This window comes from Manis pentadactyla, chromosome 10 (assembly GCF_030020395.1).
Source record: "Manis pentadactyla isolate mManPen7 chromosome 10, mManPen7.hap1, whole genome shotgun sequence".
Classification (NCBI taxonomy): domain Eukaryota; kingdom Metazoa; phylum Chordata; class Mammalia; order Pholidota; family Manidae; genus Manis; species Manis pentadactyla.
The window spans coordinates 125953422-125971084 of record NC_080028.1 but is presented as its reverse complement, the minus strand read 5'-3'; the positions used below and the strand labels follow the sequence as shown (position 1 = coordinate 125971084).

General features: G+C 47.9%; 1 protein-coding gene across 1 annotated transcript; it reads left to right on the top strand.

The window, feature by feature from the left end:
- The first annotated feature begins 1885 nt into the window (after positions 1–1885).
- On the top strand, positions 1886–16157 carry MEFV (MEFV innate immunity regulator, pyrin). Its single transcript, XM_036920369.2, has 10 exons — positions 1886–3024; positions 4817–5650; positions 7155–7534; positions 7973–8068; positions 10561–10791; positions 11198–11220; positions 12909–13024; positions 13181–13213; positions 13556–13588; positions 13754–16157. Exons 1-10 carry the CDS (start codon positions 2748–2750, stop codon positions 14305–14307), a joined length of 2577 nt encoding a protein of 858 aa, XP_036776264.2. The 5' UTR covers positions 1886–2747; the 3' UTR covers positions 14308–16157.
- The last annotated feature ends 1506 nt before the right edge of the window (positions 16158–17663 follow it).

Here is a 17663-nt window from a genome sequence, read left to right as displayed (position 1 = left end):
GGTCCTGGTTCCAGAGACAACCCCAGTCAACTCCCTCTGGCCTAACCTGAGAATTGACGCACCACAAATATGCACAAATTTGGGTTCTTTTCTCAGCAGGATCCAGAAAAATGGATGTTTTACTCTGTAAAATATGAAGCACCTGGACCAGTTGATCAGTAGATGAATTCAGCAAACAAGAACTCATCAAAAAGCCTTGATCCCAGGAGGCCACACACGGGCTGTCCGGCCGGGCACCAGTGTTGTGACTGACCCGTGGGCTGTGGTCCGCCTGGCCCATTTGGGGCCGCACTGTGTTAGCGCAGGCAGGCCGAGGGGAGCAGGAGGGTAGACCACCAGCCGCCCTGCCTCCCTTAGACCCACCCCTCTGGCAGTTCAGCCCAAACTGATAAGCAAAAATACTGGTCACTGGAACCTTCCCAGTTTTGGAGCATATACTTAAGGAAGACCTTGTTGCTAATGACCCAGAGATCTTCCTAATATCATTATCCTGTCATTTACAGCACGGTGTTGGCCCCGCCCTGGGTTTCTCTTAGACACTCAAGGTTAAAATGATGAATACAAACTCGTGCAGAGGCTGAAGGGGAGGAAACAGGTGATCCAAAAGATAAGTGTGAGAATGACAAATGGGAGGGAGGAAACCAAATACACCCCATAAAGACAGAGTGTAAAACCCCGCGAGCACTGCCCTCAGGATCAGCCCTCTCCTGTGTCTCTGGAGCACTCAACTTTCTCTTTGCTAAATAAAAACCCCCTGCGGCTTTCACTCTCTATTCCATCTTTTGACTGAATTCTTTCCTTCCAGAAGACAAGAATCAAGGAATTCCACAACCCACCACCGAGTAAACAATTGGTCAGCTGAGAAAATAACATCCACAATCAGTGATGAACAGTAAGACGATAAATTATTATCATGCAAGGACGGACTATGCCAAGTGGTTGATAGAGTGAGTTTGAATGCTGGCCCGGAGCAAGTCACTGAACCACTCATCCCAACTGTACCTGGGGATGGTGAATCCTGCCCCCAAGGGTGTCACAGAGGTTTTTGGAGGTAATGGATGCAAAGCCAGCTGTGCCTGGCACAGAGTAAGCAGGTAACTGTGGGAGGGTAGCTGTGTGACCAGGAAAACATCTGTAAGTCAAACATTCCCTGAGAAATACAGAAAGCTTACGTCAGGAAATGCAAATGATGCCAGCTAAGTGATAGAAATATCACCATTTTGCAATCACCATTGTAGCAATTCATTTAAGAAAGGATAACCACTAAATCGCTGAATGCTAAATCCATGGGCTGAAATATTCTGGGAGAAAGAGACGTTTCCACACGCTCAGGTTACTCACTAATTATAAAGACAAAATGTCCTTTTGCAATGGAGAGATCTTGAGGGTGCCTGATTGTACCCTCAGTCCAACAATGAGGAAACAACCACACAAATCTAAATTGAGGGACATTCTGCTTGGAATGGACTTTTCAAAAACATTAAGGTCTTGAAACAGTAAAAAAGGCAGGGGAAGTGTTAAAGTTCCAGATGGAAGGAGACCACAGAGGCACGGCAACTAAAATCAGTGCATGATCTCTGACTGGACCCTGGGTTGAAAGCAAAAGCTGTCAAGAGCATCACTGGGACACCTGGGGAAATAAGGACTGATGACAGTATGCGGCGGGGGCGGGGGTGGGGTGGGGTGAGGGCGGTTATCACCAAATATCGTAAAATGCAAACAGCCGGAGAGTCCAGGTAAAAAGCATATAAGCGTACTATGCTCTCCTCTTTTCTGTAGGTTTGAAATTTTTCAAAAAGTTGGGGATAAAAACCAGGGTATGTGGAAAGACAGAAGCAGTTAACTGAGGCAGCTTCCAACTTCTATTAGCCTCCAAGCCACTTCTGGGGCCCCACCCTGGGCGGTGAGCTCCAAAAGACACCGATGCCTTTTTCATCCTTGTTCGTCCACCCTCCTGGCATGTGTCCAGAACGTGTTCCGTAAGCGTGCACAGGCCGGCACCCTCCCTCTGGGATGCGCTCCCAGGAAGCCAGGGCAGAATCAGCTCCGGGAACAAACAGATCAGAGTGGTGCTGCCAGGCAGGACATTGTGAGGCCTTCATGCTGCTGGAAGTACCAGACACCTGGAGGTGCGTCCACAGGGGCCGCACCGGGGCATGTCTCCCGGCAGTCCCCTTCTGGCCTCACCTGCCCTCACCAGGGAAGGACAAAGCCGGCAGGGCTGTATTTGCTGTGCCCCACTCCCCAGCCATTGGCTCTGGAGGGTCAATAAAACCCCAAGAGTCTAGAGGAGAAAAGCGGGGCAGCCCCTCATGGTCCTCCCCAGCATGGGACCAGGGGCTCTGTTCCCACCCCCGCCCCCTATATCCTGGGAGGAGAGAGGGAAACATCTGCAGGCCTGCCCAAGGATCGAGTCTGGAATCCAACCCCAGCCCCTCCCGCACAGCCTCACTGCTCTGCAGCCCAGCCTGCGGAGCGGATGGCTGGGGCCCTGGAGGACCCCGTGTCAGGCAAGGCCTGCGCCCTCCTAGCTGGAAAAGCCACTGCATCTGTCAGGAGGGCACGCCAGCCAGCAATGACACACACATGCACAGCCTCCGTTCCCACCAAAGCACAGAGCATTTCCTGTGCCTTTTCCGTTATTTCACAACCCGCGCCTTTTTACTCACCCTCTGGGCTCCAGGATACAGAACTTTTTCTCCTCCCAGAAGCCAGACATCTGGCTCTGGCCTCTCCTGGTCAACACCATGGCCAAGACCCCTAGTGACCACCTGTTGTACTCTCTGGAGGAACTGGTGCCCTACGACTTTGAGAAGTTCAAGTTCAAGCTACAGAACACCAGCCTGGAGAAGGAGCACTCCCGGATCCCCCGGGGCCAGATCCAGACCGCCAGGCCAGTGAAGCTGGCCACCCTGATGGTTACCCACTATGGGGAGGGGTATGCTGTGCGGCTGACCCTGCAGGTCCTGAGGGCCATCAACCAGCACCTCCTGGCAGAGGAGCTCCACAGGGCCGTCAGCCCAGGTAAGCAGGACCCATGAACCCTCCCCTCCCAGTGCAACTGCTGTCATTCCTCGGGTGGGATGGAAAAGTGTATGAGGGAACTTGCTTGGCCCAGCGTGTTTTGACTTGGGGGTTATGAATCCCAGGTGTACCATGACCCAGTGACTCTGGCCAAACAAGTCCCTTCTTCTGCTCTGGTCCTCGGAGCTGGATTAGGAAAACCAAGGCTCCCAATGTCTTACAAAAAAAAACAGGTGAGATTCTGACTTTGGGGCAGGACCAGGAAAGGCAGGAGTTGGCTGGCTCACAGAGAATTGCTCTCATGTTTGTGATGCACACTTTTGTACAGACAAGTGTCATTGGGTGAGCAAAAAGGGCTTGCTAGCCCATCATATTAACAGGGTTGATAGGTAATCTCATCGTTATCCACCTAATTTCAGTTTTGAGTTCTTTAACACATCTTACAAATGTATTTAAAAATTCTCAAGAGGACTTTCTCCTTTTCCTTTTCCTCTTCCTTCTCTCTCTCCTTCCTTCCTTCATTTTTTTTCTTTCTTTGCTTTTTTCCTTCCACCTCCTTCTCCTTGTTCTTCTTTTGCTACACTTTTAACTTTCTGAATTTATTGTGCTATGATCAAAGAATGTGGCTTATTTGATTTCTGCTTTCAAAGACTTTTTTTTTGAAGTTTTGGGGGGAGCTAACATGTGATCAGTTTTAAAATTTTTTGGTGTTTGAATTTTTCTTCTATTTCTAGACTTTAACAATACATTAGAAATGCTTTCCATGTGTTTCTATGAGGTAGAACCATTTAAATAACACAAAAATCCTCTGCTCTTTCAAAGAACTACACCTCAGTCTGAGTCTGGTGTGATTTTATGAAAATTTTTAAATTCCTTTTTTGTGTCTTCAAATCCTGTTATTAGCATCTTCAGGGGTTCCCACCAGTTCTTGAGCTAGTTTTGGTAACTTGTGTTTTCCAAAGAAGCCAACTACAAAGTTTTAAACAACCTTAAGGTAATTTTAATAACAGCTTATTTAAGCCAAAAATTAAGGTGCTAATTAGAGGTTATTTTCATTTCTTTATTAGAGTAATGGTTTTCAAATTATATCCCAGGAGCTATTTCACAGATTCTTTAGAATATTAGCAAATAGTTGATTCAAATTTTAGTAAATTTTTTAACTTACAAAACTAACAAACTCATATTAAAATGTATCACTAACCAAATTTTGAAATACTGGAGGCCACCAGTGTGATAGCTCACAATGTACTTGAACCTTTTATAAAGACCTGGAATTATGCTTGTCATTTCTGCTTAATCTACCAGCACCCTGAAATGTCCATGCAAGCTGTTTTTTCTTTTTTTTAATTACCATTTACAGTGACTTACCCTTGTGAGTTAGGGTTTTCTTCACCTCATGAAACCAAAGAAAAAAACAGCTTCTGGCGTTTTAAGTGTTCTTCATAACCTCTGATTTTGAATTTTTGTGATCAAATATGTTGATTCTTCTTTATCGACTCATTTCATAAGTAAGGCTCACATCTATAATCACACACGAATTAATGCCAATAAACTGGGGTTTTTATTTATCTTATGTGTTGAGAATTCTGGGTAAGCACTCATATTGGAAACAAAGGCACTATTTGAGAAACAGAGAAGATAATTAGTGTGATTCTACTTAATGGTGATTGACTGCTGTGGCCTAGAATTCTGGGTGTTTCTAGCTTCAGAGGGGATTCTCTCTCCCCGCAGCCCCAGCCCTTGGCCCTGACCTCCAGACATTTCCATGCCTTGTGCCTCTTTGTCTTTCCAGAATATCCAACACAAGAAAGTGGTGCGAATGGATCAGCAACGTCTTGTATCTCTGGGGAGAATAGGCCCGAGAGCATGAGGATACCAGACGGCCTGGATGGTGACAGGCGGGGGCAAAGTGGTGATGGGGCAACCAGCCTGCTAGCCAGCCAGCCGGAAGCCGCAAGGGGGCCCCAGAAGAAGCCTCCGGGCAAACGGAGAGACCCTAGGGCCGTGGAGGGCCTGAATGCGCAGGGCAAGCCAGGGGCCAGGCCGGGGACTCTGTGCTCCCGGAGGAGCGCTGTCCCCAGCAAGCTGCATGGGGACAGGGCGAGCAATCCCGAGGTCAGACTGCGCAGGAACGCCAGCTCTGCAGGAAGGCTCCAAGGACTCTCCAGTGGGTTGTTAACTGGGTCTCTGGGGAGAGGAAAGTCCAAGATATCTGAAGTATATTTACCTTCAGGAAAGAGGCGACCCAAAAGTCTTGAGTTTACCGTTTCTGCAGGAGAGAGAGACCCCCACAATCCAGAAACTCTTCTGCCTCAAGAAAAAACAGGAAGAGAGAATCCAGACTCAGTAGCCACCGCCAGCATAGAGGCTACTGTGGCTCCAGAGAAAGGCTCCAGGGATCCAGAACATTCCATCATCAGGAACACACTTTCCAATGTATCCTTGGCTGAAGAGAAGACCTGGGAGCATCCAGAATCCACACCTTTGAAGAAAAATGGAATTGAGAATTCGGAGTCCCCTGAGACCTTGGGAGAGGTGGTAGGCAGTACGCTCCATGCTTCAAATCCAGAAGCCCCTCCATCTTCAGATAAGAAAGGACCACAGAATAGAGCCCTGGCATCCTTAGGTAAGGTGACCTCCTTTTATCCCCATTGTATTTACGTCACTGGATCCCTGGGTTCCCAACCCTTTAAGAATCTGATGTAGGTTGTGAACCCTGAAAAAAATGCATATATATTCTCATCTTCCCAAAATGTTGCATCAAATATCACTTAGTTCTTAGATACTCTGAGTCCTTCTTTAGAATTCAAGGGCCGCACGGACCCCAGGTTGAATGACTGGGTAAAAATATCCCCTTTCTGACAGTGTGCCATGGGGCCGAGAGTCCGCCATCCGCCTCTCTCTGGGCAGGGTGGAGAGCTTTCGGCTAAAATCCTTGGTCTCTTCTACTAGGAAGCAGAAATTAGGATTATGATAGGTTGTGATTGACAGAAATGCCGAAGTAACATATTGAAATAAGACAGAAGCTGGTTTCTCTTTCACATAAATGATGCACAGGTGACCCAGGATGCCTGTGGTGCTCCACGGGCCGGAACCCCAGGCCCCTGTTAGTTTTCTACTCTGCCAAGTCTGCTCTCAAGCTTGTGGTCTCTGACAGGGGCTTTCTCATCCCAGGCAGCAGGGTGGAGGGACAAAGAATAGCATCACTTAGGAAAGGTTTTCAGACGTTTCTAGAAGCTGCTAAGAATGCCTTCATTTACATCTTTTTGGCCAGACTGCAGTCAAATCTCTACACCAAACTGCAAGGAAGGTTGAAAAATGCATGTTTTTTTTTTGGTTGGGGGAGGGCAGTGCTGGGGTGGGAGAGCAGCTATACGGACAGCAATCAATTCTATCACAAAGGCAGGAGGGGAGCATGGATACTGGGCCTCTCCCAGTCTCACAGATGCGATATGAATTTCTGGGACCCTGAGAGAGGAGGTAGAGGGGACTAATGGATTGAGCATATTTCTATTTATTCTTGGATCTCCTGTCATTTCTGCTTTAAGAAGCTGTGCTATGTTCTTGGGGCAGAGCTGCTTGTCCTCATGGTGGGCCACACCCTTCAGCCTTATAAAGTCCCCTTCTTTACTTCCATTTAAGGCTTCCTGGACCTGGACGTGAGCAGTGGGCCATTTGTTCCTCATTCGACATATCCTTCCCAAATGCTTACCACATGCCAGAACTCGGCTAGGAGCTGGGGGTCCAGTTATGAGGGAGCTGCCGCCCCCTGGGAGCTTCCCCTCCAGTCACAAGCAGCCTGGGTGGTTCTAAGTGGCAAAGCAAACACTGGCCAGAGTATCACCTGCTAGATCCACATATGTGCAGAAGGCAGACATAGAATTTATAGCAAATGGACTCTCTTTAGGATAAAGGCTCAAGATTCCAAGTCACAGGCTGCCATGAGATCTAGCCCTTAGGCCTCAGTTCCAGTGGCTTCTTTGCTGCCTCATGGAGGGAAGTTGGGGGAGGACAGCTAGGAAGTGGCTGAGGTCTCACGCATCTCAGGCATGGTCTCTATTGTCCTGTTGTCCCTTGCAGCACCCCTTGGGTTTGTCACTGAGGAGATTTTTCCACTGTCTTGTCCCCAGGGAGGCCACAGGACGAGGCTGCGGGTCCTCTTCTTCATGCCCAAGGCGGAGGCCCTGCTGGTGGCTCATGTGTGCATGATTCCTGCAGCTGCTCCATTCCTTCTAAGGATCCCAAGGCCTCAGGCAGACACTCCACCAGCTGCCCCAGGTGCCAGGCCTCTCTCCCAGGGAAGAGCTCTGGAGGCCGCGAGCGGCAAGAGGGCCTGCAGATGGCCAGCCTGGGCCCCAAGCCCCTGCCACAGTGTGAGCGGCACATGAAGCAGGTCCAGTTGCTCTTCTGTGAGGACCACGGGGAGCCCATCTGCCTCATCTGCAGGCTGAGCCAGGAGCACCGGGGCCACCGAGTGCGCCCCATCGAGGAGGCTGCCCTGGAATACAAGGTAGGGCTTCCTGCCTGAGGGCCCTTCTCTGGGGGGCACTTGAACACACTGGGGCTTGCTGCATTTTCCCAACAACCCTGGCAGGGTGGAGCATTAGCCAGCATTCTAGGGCTTTGTATGGTAAAAACACAATACAGACTGGGCCAGCGACGGGAATTTACCAGTTCATGTAGCTCAGAGGTCCAGGAGAATGGCTTCAGGTGCAGCTGAATCCAGGGGCTCACAGAAGGCCATTAAAAATCTCTTTCACCACCTCCTGGCTCTGTTTCCCTTGGTGTGATGGGTTCATTCGTCCTTTCTCCTGGGCACCCTTTCCCATGTTCTTGGCTGGAGTATTCTTAGCTCTACTTCCCAAGGAAGATTTTCCCCTCTAAAGTTGGCACCAACTAAAGATGGCAGGAGCCACGTTTAAGCTTCAACAACTGACTTTTTTCCCAGGAACAAATTCAGAAGCAGCTAGAGCATCTGAAGGAGTTGAGAAGATCTGGGGAGGAGCAGAGGTCTCAGGGGGATAAGAAGACAGCAAACTTTTCGGTAAGGCCGGCCCTTACCCCACTTCCGTGGCCAGTTCTTGCCTGGCTTCACCCCTGCAGGAGGAGGGAAGGGACTCAGAGTGAGCGGGGGGCCCGATCGGTTGTGGTTCATAGGGGAGCAGAGCTGGTGACACAGTTAGAACCTCCTGCTCCTGGGATGCAGGGAGGTAATGGGGTCCAGGGATGAGCTCAGCCTGGAGAGGGAGGCCAGGTGGGGGGCGTTTCCCAGGACTCTGTCCCGGTGCTTCATGCTCACCACAAAATGGTTTGGAGAAACTAACGCTAGCGGCTGCACTGAGGGATGGGACTGAGGGAAGGAAAGGAAAGACTTCTCAACTTTAAATACTCCTCTGTGTTGTTTTTATGCATGTTGTCCATTTTTTTCCCACAAAAATCACTTTTAAATTCAAATGGCGAAAGTAGACATTTTCCTTAAAACTGTACTTTTGTGACACAGACTTCATAAGTACAACTTACCGGCCTTTCTCGGTCGGCTGGTAGCCAGCCTCTTGGAGGCACAAGTTGCTTCCGTTTTTCTGCAGGCGAAGTGGCCTCCCGCACAGAGCCTTGCTTTGTCTGACGCCTTTGCATTGGTTGGATCCCTTCTCCCTCTCTGAGACCCAGCACACTGCAATCAGAAACAGGCAAAGGCAGCACAGGGCAGAGTGGCGAGGGCTGGCAATGCCCAGGGTCTGGCTTTTGGGAGGCTCCTGCATTGTAGCAAAATGAAAACCATTTCCTATAATCCCAGGTGGCTTAGAGTTTGTGGCTGGTGCAGAGGTCCAGGACGCCCCCTCCAGGAGGTGAGGTTGGAGCCTGGACCACTCAGGGAAGCCCAGGGATACAAGAGGACCCAGCCTTCCCTGGGGACATTCCTAGCAACATGGCCCCTGTGGGGAGGAAATACTGTTTTCAGGACTTCTCTTTATTTCAATAGTGAAAAAAACTTTTTTTTTTTAACTGTAGGGAAGAGGAAGGAAAACTCTCCTTCCCAGTAGAATGCCAGCTAAAACAACTATAGAAGATATAACTGAATTAGAAAATGTCCATTATACAAACACCAATAGAACAATTGGGAATTGGGATCAACAAGGATCAACAAAGGATGCTAAAATTTTTGGAGGCAAATCATTAGAGAACAGGATATTCACACAGTTTTAAAGTACCACTCCCTGAATTACTAAGTAATTAAGGAAATGATGTGTAGCACAGAGAGAACTGGTAGACCCCCTCCTTAACCACATGACCAATCTTAGTATCACAAAAATGGTGATGGAGAAACTGGACAATCTTTGCCTTCCTGTGGGATACGCTAGGAAGGCCATGGCATTGAGTATCTGGTATTCTTGCCCAAAATGCTTAGCCTAAATTTAATCATGAGCAAAATTATCAGAAAATTTTAGAATATAGGCCACTGAACAAGACAACTGACTTGTCCTCTTAAAAAAAAAATGTTGCCACCATCATCAACAACAATAAAAGGTGAGGAGATATTTTTCATTCAAGGGACTTGAGAGTTAATTTTGTCCTTTTGGGCCCAAAATTATGAGACTTACTAAGTCCAGTGTCAGTGGATCCAAAGGGCCTCTCCTGCCTTGGAAGAAGCAAAAGGTTCCCCAGGGCCGCTCCGCCACACTGCAGCAGCTTTTTACTGACGAGAGACGGGGGTGACAATGGAGCTAATGGCTGACCAGTGTGCAAGGGTGGTGGAAGTCAAGTTCACGTGCACTCAAGTACATGGACTGACCACCCCACTCAGCCGTCCTGAGAACCTCCTGCAGGCCGGCCCTTCCGTGGGCGGCGGAGAGAGAAGTCTGCCCCCGGGGACCTTGCTGGCCAGAGCTGTGTCCGTTTATGACCCGAGGCACACGCCATTCTCACACTACCTTTCGAGGATGGGAGGTGACAGCAGGTACCTTAGAGTCCTGGGGCTGCTTTAACACACGACTACAGACCGGGTGACCCACAGAAAACTATTCTCACAGGACACAAGTCCGCAATCAAGGCGGTGGGGTTGGTTCCCTCTGAGCACCAGGAGGGAAGGACGTGTTCCCGGACTTTCTCCTCAGCCAAATAGATGTCTGTCTTTTCTGCATCGCTTCCCACGGCATCCTCCCTGTGTGTGTGTCTGCGTACAAGTCTCCGTGCTCCAGTGTGACCTCATCTTATAGAACTGTATCTGCAATAGTCCTATTTCTATATAAGATCATACTCCCAGGTACTGGGGTTTAGGACACACGTGAATTTTGGAGGGGACACAACTCAACCTATAATACAAGGGGTTTTAGGGCATTATCCAAGAGTCAGCCCCTGCCACCCTCAGTCTGTTCTGGAAGGTTCTGGCCCATTTTGCCTTCTGCTCTGGAATCCAGGCCTCCAAGAGGCTGAGGAAGCCTGCCTCTTACCTTCCTCTAAGAGGTGGGCTTCTGGGGATTCCATCACACGTCTGCCTACTGTACAGACCCCTAAACCAACCTATCCCTTGTTCCCCAGAAACAAACTGAAACCCAGAGGCAGAGAGGCTGGGACCAGTTGGAACAGTTGTGCTGGTTGCTGGAGCAGCAAGAACAGCATTTTGTGGCCTGGATGGAAGAGCTCGGCCAAACCATTGGTGAGGTCAGGGAGACGTACGGCACCCGAGTGTCCCGGAACATCGCCCATCTTGATGAACTGATTGGGGAACTGGAGGCCAAGCAGTGCCAGCCAGAGTGGGAGCTTATGCAGGTGGGTGTGGCTGACCTTCCTCTGCCCGCTGTGCCCAGAAAGATAACAAGCTCTCTCAGCTCTGCCCACGCCAGTCAGGGAGGCCCTTGCGGTGGGGAGTCGGACTTGGTCTTGGTGACCCACAAGGCCTCTTGTGCCCAGACCCCTTCGATAAATACTCAGGAGCCCAGAGTGGCCCAGCATCCAGGGGATACCCTGGCATCTTCTAGAAGAGATCACCTAGGCTTGGGGACAGTTCTGATGCAGGCCCCAGACAGGCTGCCACACTGGGGTATGAGAATTAGCATTAGGGGAGAGGTGCCCCAGTTTTGCTGACACTCAGGCTGGGGGCCCAGGAGGAAAGGCCAGAAGTCAGTGCAACCTCTAGGACACTGGCAATAAAGAGCCTCCCTTTCTTCTCTCCTAGGACATCGGAGTCACCTTGCACAGGTACTGAGAGTGCCCTGGTACCCTGGTGTTCCCTCAGGTGTTGTGAAGAAAGCATTTGGGGAGGACATGCTGTGGCCCTTCCCCAGGCTCCTCCTGTCTCCTGCAGCTTCCTAAGGCCTTTCCAGATTTGTGGAGGGAGAATCACAGCATGATTAGGAGGGAGAGCATGGAGTTGAAGACTGGAAAGAAAGAGCAGAGCCGGTCATGGTGAGGGTAGCTTCCCAGGAAACCTCCCTAAGGGCCCATGTGGTGTGCGTCTTCCTGCAGAGTGTCTGTGGCCTCCGGGAGGGAAGCACTTCCCAGGAGCGGAGCTGCTAAGCCCGGCAGTCAGGGGAGGGGAGCGGAGGGGAGCAAGGAGCCTGGACATTACAATCATCTGGGAGCTTAACAAAATCCCAACATCCTGGACCTGGCAGATTATACAAATCCAAATCTTTAGGAGTGTAACACAAGCATCAGTGTTTTTCTTATGTCTTATTTTTGTGGTGGTAAAATATACATAACATAAAATTTACCATTTTTAAATGTATGGTTTAGTGGCATTAAGTACAGTCCCATTATTGTGCAACCATCCTGACCATCCACCTCCAGAACTTTCTCATCTTCCCAAATGTAAATTCCATAACATCAAACAACAATGCCCCATGCTCCATCCCCTGGTCCTTGGCACCCACCATTCTATTTTTTGTCTTTAATGAATTTGACTATTCTAACTACCTCACACAAATGGAAATCATACAATGTCCATGCTTTTGTATATGGCTTATTTCACTGAGCATAATGTCTCCAAGCTTCATCCATGTTGTAGAATATCAGAATTTCATTCCTTTTCAAGGCTAAATAATATTCCACCATGTGTATACACCACATTTGGTTTATTCATTCATTCATTCATCGATGGATACTAGAGTCGTTTCCACCTTTTGGCTTCTGTGAATAATGCTGCTGTGAATATTGGTGTACAAATACCTGTTTGAGTCTCTGCTTTCAATTCTTTTGGGATGTTCCCAAGAGTGGAATTGCTACATCACAAAGTAACTCTATGTGTACCATATATGTTTGCCAAAAACACAGGAGATATGTTATATATTTATTCTTCTTGAGGAACCACCATACTATTTCCCACAGTGGTTACTGTTTTACATTCCTACCAGCAATGCACAAGGCTTCCAATCTCTCTACATCCTTGCTAACACTTGTTACTTTTGATTTTTTTTTAAACAACAGCCATCCTAATTTCACTGTTTTTTTCTCATTGATGCTCATTTTTATTTCAATAGAAAAAGACTAAGGAAGTGTACTTTGACATAGATAATTCTGGGTTGAACATTCCAGTATCAGCACCATTTTAAGGCCATTATTAAAGCTCATTGTGCTTTTCTTATCAGTAGTTTTTGAAACTTCCCAGGTGATGTCCAATCTATGGCCAAAGTTGAGGACCGATGTATTTTTTTCTTGAGTACGCAAGCAAGCAACGTACTTTATTGGAGAAGTGAGGAAACAGAATGCTTGACAGACCAAGGTGCAGAGGACCCGTGTCTTGGAGTCCGAGGCCAGGGAGGATTTCCTTGGCGAAGCCCAGGCTGGCTGGATGTGCCCTGCGGAGGCTGCACCTCACTTCCAGCTCATGGGAGCTTGGGTCACCCCCAAGTTCCAGGTCCCTATGGTCAGTCGTCTTTTGTCTCTAGGGCCAAGATGGTTACAGTCCCCGAGCCATGGGCCACCCCTCCAGAGCTGAAAGAAAAGATCCACCTGCTCTACCAGAAGTCAGAGTTTGTGGAGAAGAGAATGAAGTGCTTCTTGGGTAGGTGGGCTTGGGGGAGGATGGAGGGCGCCTGTTTGCTTCCTCCCTGAGATCCATGGAGCCCAGAGCCCCCTGACATCCCTTCTCCATGTCTGCTCAGCCCCCTGGTCTGCCCCTAGACAGGGAGCCGAACTCCAGCTCCTTTTCTCCTTTCAGAAACCCTGCGTTCAGAAATGGAGACTTTCCATGGTGAGTATGGCAGTGTGAGTACGTGCTGGCCAGGGATGATCATGATATTGCTTTATGCTGTTGATTTATGGGCATGATTTACAAGAGAGAAAGATGCAGGAGACAGATCATGCAGACCTTCACAGCATCTGTGCAGTATTTGTGGGCTGGGCCAACTCATCAGAACACAGTCTCCAAGGCAGGCCCAGGTGCTGGAGGGGAATGGGGTTATATCCGAACAGAGGAAGCAGAGTCGGGAGGGAGGGCGGTCCTTGTCTTTCCTTCTAGTGGGGGTCAGGGTAGATTCAGCCCCTCTGAATGGGAATGTTCAGGACTTTTTCCCTGTCTCCTTTTCCTCTATAGTTTCAGAACTGACTGGCGCACAGGCACATGCTGGTAAGTGCCCAGATCAAGGCAAGTGGTCTCGGCCTGCTGGGTACCTACGCTGATACCCAGTGTGTTCCAAAAGAATGGTCCTGCCCGGGATTCCTGCAGGTGGGGAGAACCCTGTGGGGATGTTGCCCATAGACCCCCAGTTAGGTATTTTAATTCTTTCTGCAGTGAATGTGATTCTGGATGCAGAAACTGCCCACCCCAACCTCATCTTCTCTGATGACCTGAAGAGTGTGAGACTTGGAAACAAGTGGGATTGTCTGCCTGACAACCCGGAAAGATTTGATAGTTGCATCATTGCCCTGGGCTCTCCAAGCTTCCTCTCTGGCCACCATTACTGGGAAGTGGAGGTGGGAGACAAGACAGCGTGGGTCCTGGGCATCTGCAAGGCATCCACAAGCAAGAAAGGGAGCATGACTCTATCACCAGACAGGGGCTACTGGGTGGTGATGATGATGAAGCAACACAAGTACCAGGTGTCCACCATTCCCCCAACCCACCTGCAGATAAGGAAGCCCCTCAGACGTGTGGGCATCTTCTTGGACTACAAGGCTGGAGATATTTCCTTTTACAATGTGACAACCAAATCCCCCATCTACACATTCACTGGCTTCTCTTTCTCTGGGCCTCTTAAACCTGTCTTCAGTCCTGGGACACATGACAAAGGGAAAAACATGAAACCTCTGATCATCTGTCCAGTGGGCGGCCAGGGGCATCACTGAATGCCCAACACCTTGCATCTGTCATCTGGTTCCAAGCCTTGTATCTTGAGCACCTAGACTCAGCAGTCATTATTGAACACCAACTGCGTTCCAGCTGCTGTAGGGAATACAATGAATAAGAGAGCAGTGGAGACCATGGAATAGTAGCAAAAGCAAGCTAGGTACCCAAATTTGGCAAGCCAAGGGTTAAGAGAATACATGTATTGGTGACGTGCTGTGGATTTCAGAGGAGGAAGTATATGGCTGTTGCTGAATAAGTCCTTGCATGAATTAACACCCTAAGATGTTCCTGGGGCATAGATCCCACCCTTAGGCCCTCAGGGCAAGTGTCCCCTCATTCTATCCTCCCCTGTCTTGAGGACCTGAGAGGCCTAGAGGAAAAACAAGCAGACTGATTGGTATGAAATATTTTTATACCAGGATTAATGAACTATGGTTCTTGAGAGTGTTGGCTGGGCCTCATAAGTAAATCAATTAGAAAACTTGTCTAAATTGCACTCAGTTTGCACCCAATTTCTTGCCACTCAGATGATCACTGTGGAATCCCATTTCTCTATTGGACATCATGAAAGAGGCAAGGCTGTTGGACTCTGGGAACCCAGGAAGACGTTTGTCACATTTTCCAAGGGTCCGATTATTCTCTCCTAATGTCTATCTGAAAATCTGTGTGCCTATGCAGTATTAGCTGTTCTTGTTTACAGACATATCCTCTATCATTCCTCATTTAAAGAGATATAAAGAGAAAGGGTGAAGGGGAAAAAAAGGAATCAAATGAAGATTAAACGCCAAACTCCTACCCCAACTCCTCTTTCCATCTTTATACTAGAGCCTAGGTTGGACTCAAGTTCTCCATGGTTGTGACAAGAGTGCAAAACACATGCTTTTCTTTCTTTATGGAGCTTTGTTCATTGTGCATAATCCATATGCTGCCACAGTTCATGTGCCATTTGCTTAGTTGTTCCCTACATTGGTCATTTGTTACTCCCAATTCTCCCTTGTTATATAATGTGTTCATGAATAACTTCTTGTATTTTTTCCACAACCTCCCTATATACATATTTTCTCCTGTTTTTCCTAAAATGGTTCCAGAATGTGAACTATTTGATAATACTTGCTGCAGTTAGCCATTCAGTCCTTCAGAAAGATTAAAGAATGTTCCATGCCCAAAGCAATGTGTGTCATGTGAAAATTTTTGCTGATTGAAGAGATGTAATGTTTGTGTTTCATTTCCTTACCTGTGAGTGCAGTTGTGAAGTTTTCCATGTGAATTTCTACTTTGTGCTTCATTCTACAGAAATGATAGAGCTAATTTGACTACTTGCTATGTAGAATCTAGGTATTGAACTTAGTTGTTTGTAGTACTTGTTCACAAATATTTTAGATACTAAATATTCTGTAAAATGAAATTTTCTGCCTAGTGTTTCTTAAATTGAGATTTAACTTTTATACCATAAAACTCACCTTTTAAAGTGTATAATTAAGTGGTCTTTAGTACATTCAAAATGTGTACAAACCTCACCACTAATTCCAGAATATTTTCATCACCACTGCACCCCATATCAATCATTTCTATTCTCTCCTCCCCCAGCCCCTACCAACAACTAACCTATTTTTGTCTCTATGGATTTTGCCTATTAGGAAAATTTCATGTAAGTAGGATAACATAATATGTGGTCTTCTGTGACTGGCTTCTTTTGTTAAAGGTGCACTCATGTTGGTGGATGTATCAGTACTTCATTCCTTTTCTATTGCTGAATAATCATCCATTATATGGATATACTACTGTTAACTTGTTTACCCATTCATTGATAGACATCTGGGTTGTTTCTACTTTTCAACCATTTTGAATAATGCTGTTTATTCCTGCCTTAAGTTTTAGCATGGGCATACGTTTCCATTTCTCTTGGTTTATACCTAGGAATGGACTTACTGGATCTTATGGTAATTCTATGTTAACATTTTGAGAGATTGCCAACTTTCCAAAGTGGCTAAAGCATCTTTTCAAATGTTAATGACAATCTAGTCTTCCTCCTCTGTGGGATGCCCTCATAGTCTTTTGCCTTTGTCTTTTGCCAGTTGGCAGGAGCTCTTTGCATGTCTGGAATGTCTTATTCTTTTTTGGTTTATTTTTTTACAAGTATTTGCTAGGCTATTACTTGTTTGACTTCATTAATAATTGTTTTTATAAAAAGTCACACACATTTATACTTTACTTTAAGGCTGTTTTACTCAACATTAATGTTCGCTTGTGTTTTTTTGGTCACTAAATTCCATTTTTGTGTATAGTGTAAGGATGGAAGTCTTACTCTTTCCCCAGAACAAACAATTTTTGCTAGCACCATCTATTTCACACTAAGTTGAAATGGTACCCTTTCATATAGGCCCACATATTTTCAGATCAATTTTGGCTCTTAGTAGTCTTTCCTACTCTTAGCTCAAACTGTGCTTTGATTAAAGTTTGGTCGTTTTAATAATTTTGACTTCTGGACAGGTAGCTATTATTTTTTAGAAAAATGTTGGTGTCACAGAGTTTTGACACTAGTCTCTTTTTAAGATATTTTAAGCCATAGATGTGAGTCACGTATTGCTAGCATTAGGAAAAGGCATGCCGCTGGAGTCTGGTGCTACCTTGAGCGTAAGGGTTCTCCCAACCCTGATCAGTGCCTCACTGGGGAATGAGGCGAGTAAGCGAACAACGCAAAGAAAAAAGACGCTGTCAAAAGTCCGGGAGAAGCTGAAATTGAGGGCGGAAGAGGAGATGACTCGAGGAAGCCCAGGCTTTTTAGAAAATAAGATGGCCGGTCCAGACCGCAGTGTAGAAGTTGGCAACGGGGAGCGGAGAGGGGAGGGTTGCCCGACTCGGACCTAGGCACCCCCGGCCGGAATGGACGGCTGTAAGGTCCCTGGAGGGGACTTAATCGCCACTATGCCCACTCAATACCTCCGCAGCCCCGACCCAACCGGGAGGCTGTGGCGGAAGCAGCCGCGACTCCGGTCAGATCTTCCGGTTGGGAAGACAGCCCACTTCCGGGCGAGCCTCGGACTTGCCCCGCCCCCTTACACAGCGCCTAGCGGCCCCTCATTGACTGTTCGGAACCGAAATACATTTCCCAGCAGGCTCAGGAGCAGCCTAGCCCTACCTGGTGTGGTGCCGCCTGACATGCAGAGCGGGAGTTGGCCTTCTGATGTCTGTGTCCCAGGCAGCGCCACAAAGAGAGCGCCTGCCACCAGCGTGGCCTCCCTCTGGCCCGGGGCGTTCCGCCAGTAGCCCTCGAGCCTCGCCTTCTCAGGTGCGGACTGTCCGCTCCAAGCGGGGAGACCAGGCTTTCGCACCGGAAACGAGGCACCGGGCGTGA

What these genes read in the sequence shown, in the direction of transcription:
- MEFV (XM_036920369.2), top strand. Translation starts at nt 2,748, where the DNA reads ATGGCCAAGACCCCTAGTGACCACCTGTTGTACTCTCTGGAGGAACTG. An exon ending in CCACAGGGCCGTCAGCCCAG is followed by an intron (nt 3,025 to 4,816) that starts GTAAGCAGGACC and finishes TTGTCTTTCCAG; the next exon opens with AATATCCAACACAAGAAAGT. An exon ending in TGGCGCACAGGCACATGCTG is followed by an intron (nt 13,589 to 13,753) that starts GTAAGTGCCCAG and finishes TTCTTTCTGCAG; the next exon opens with TGAATGTGATTCTGGATGCA.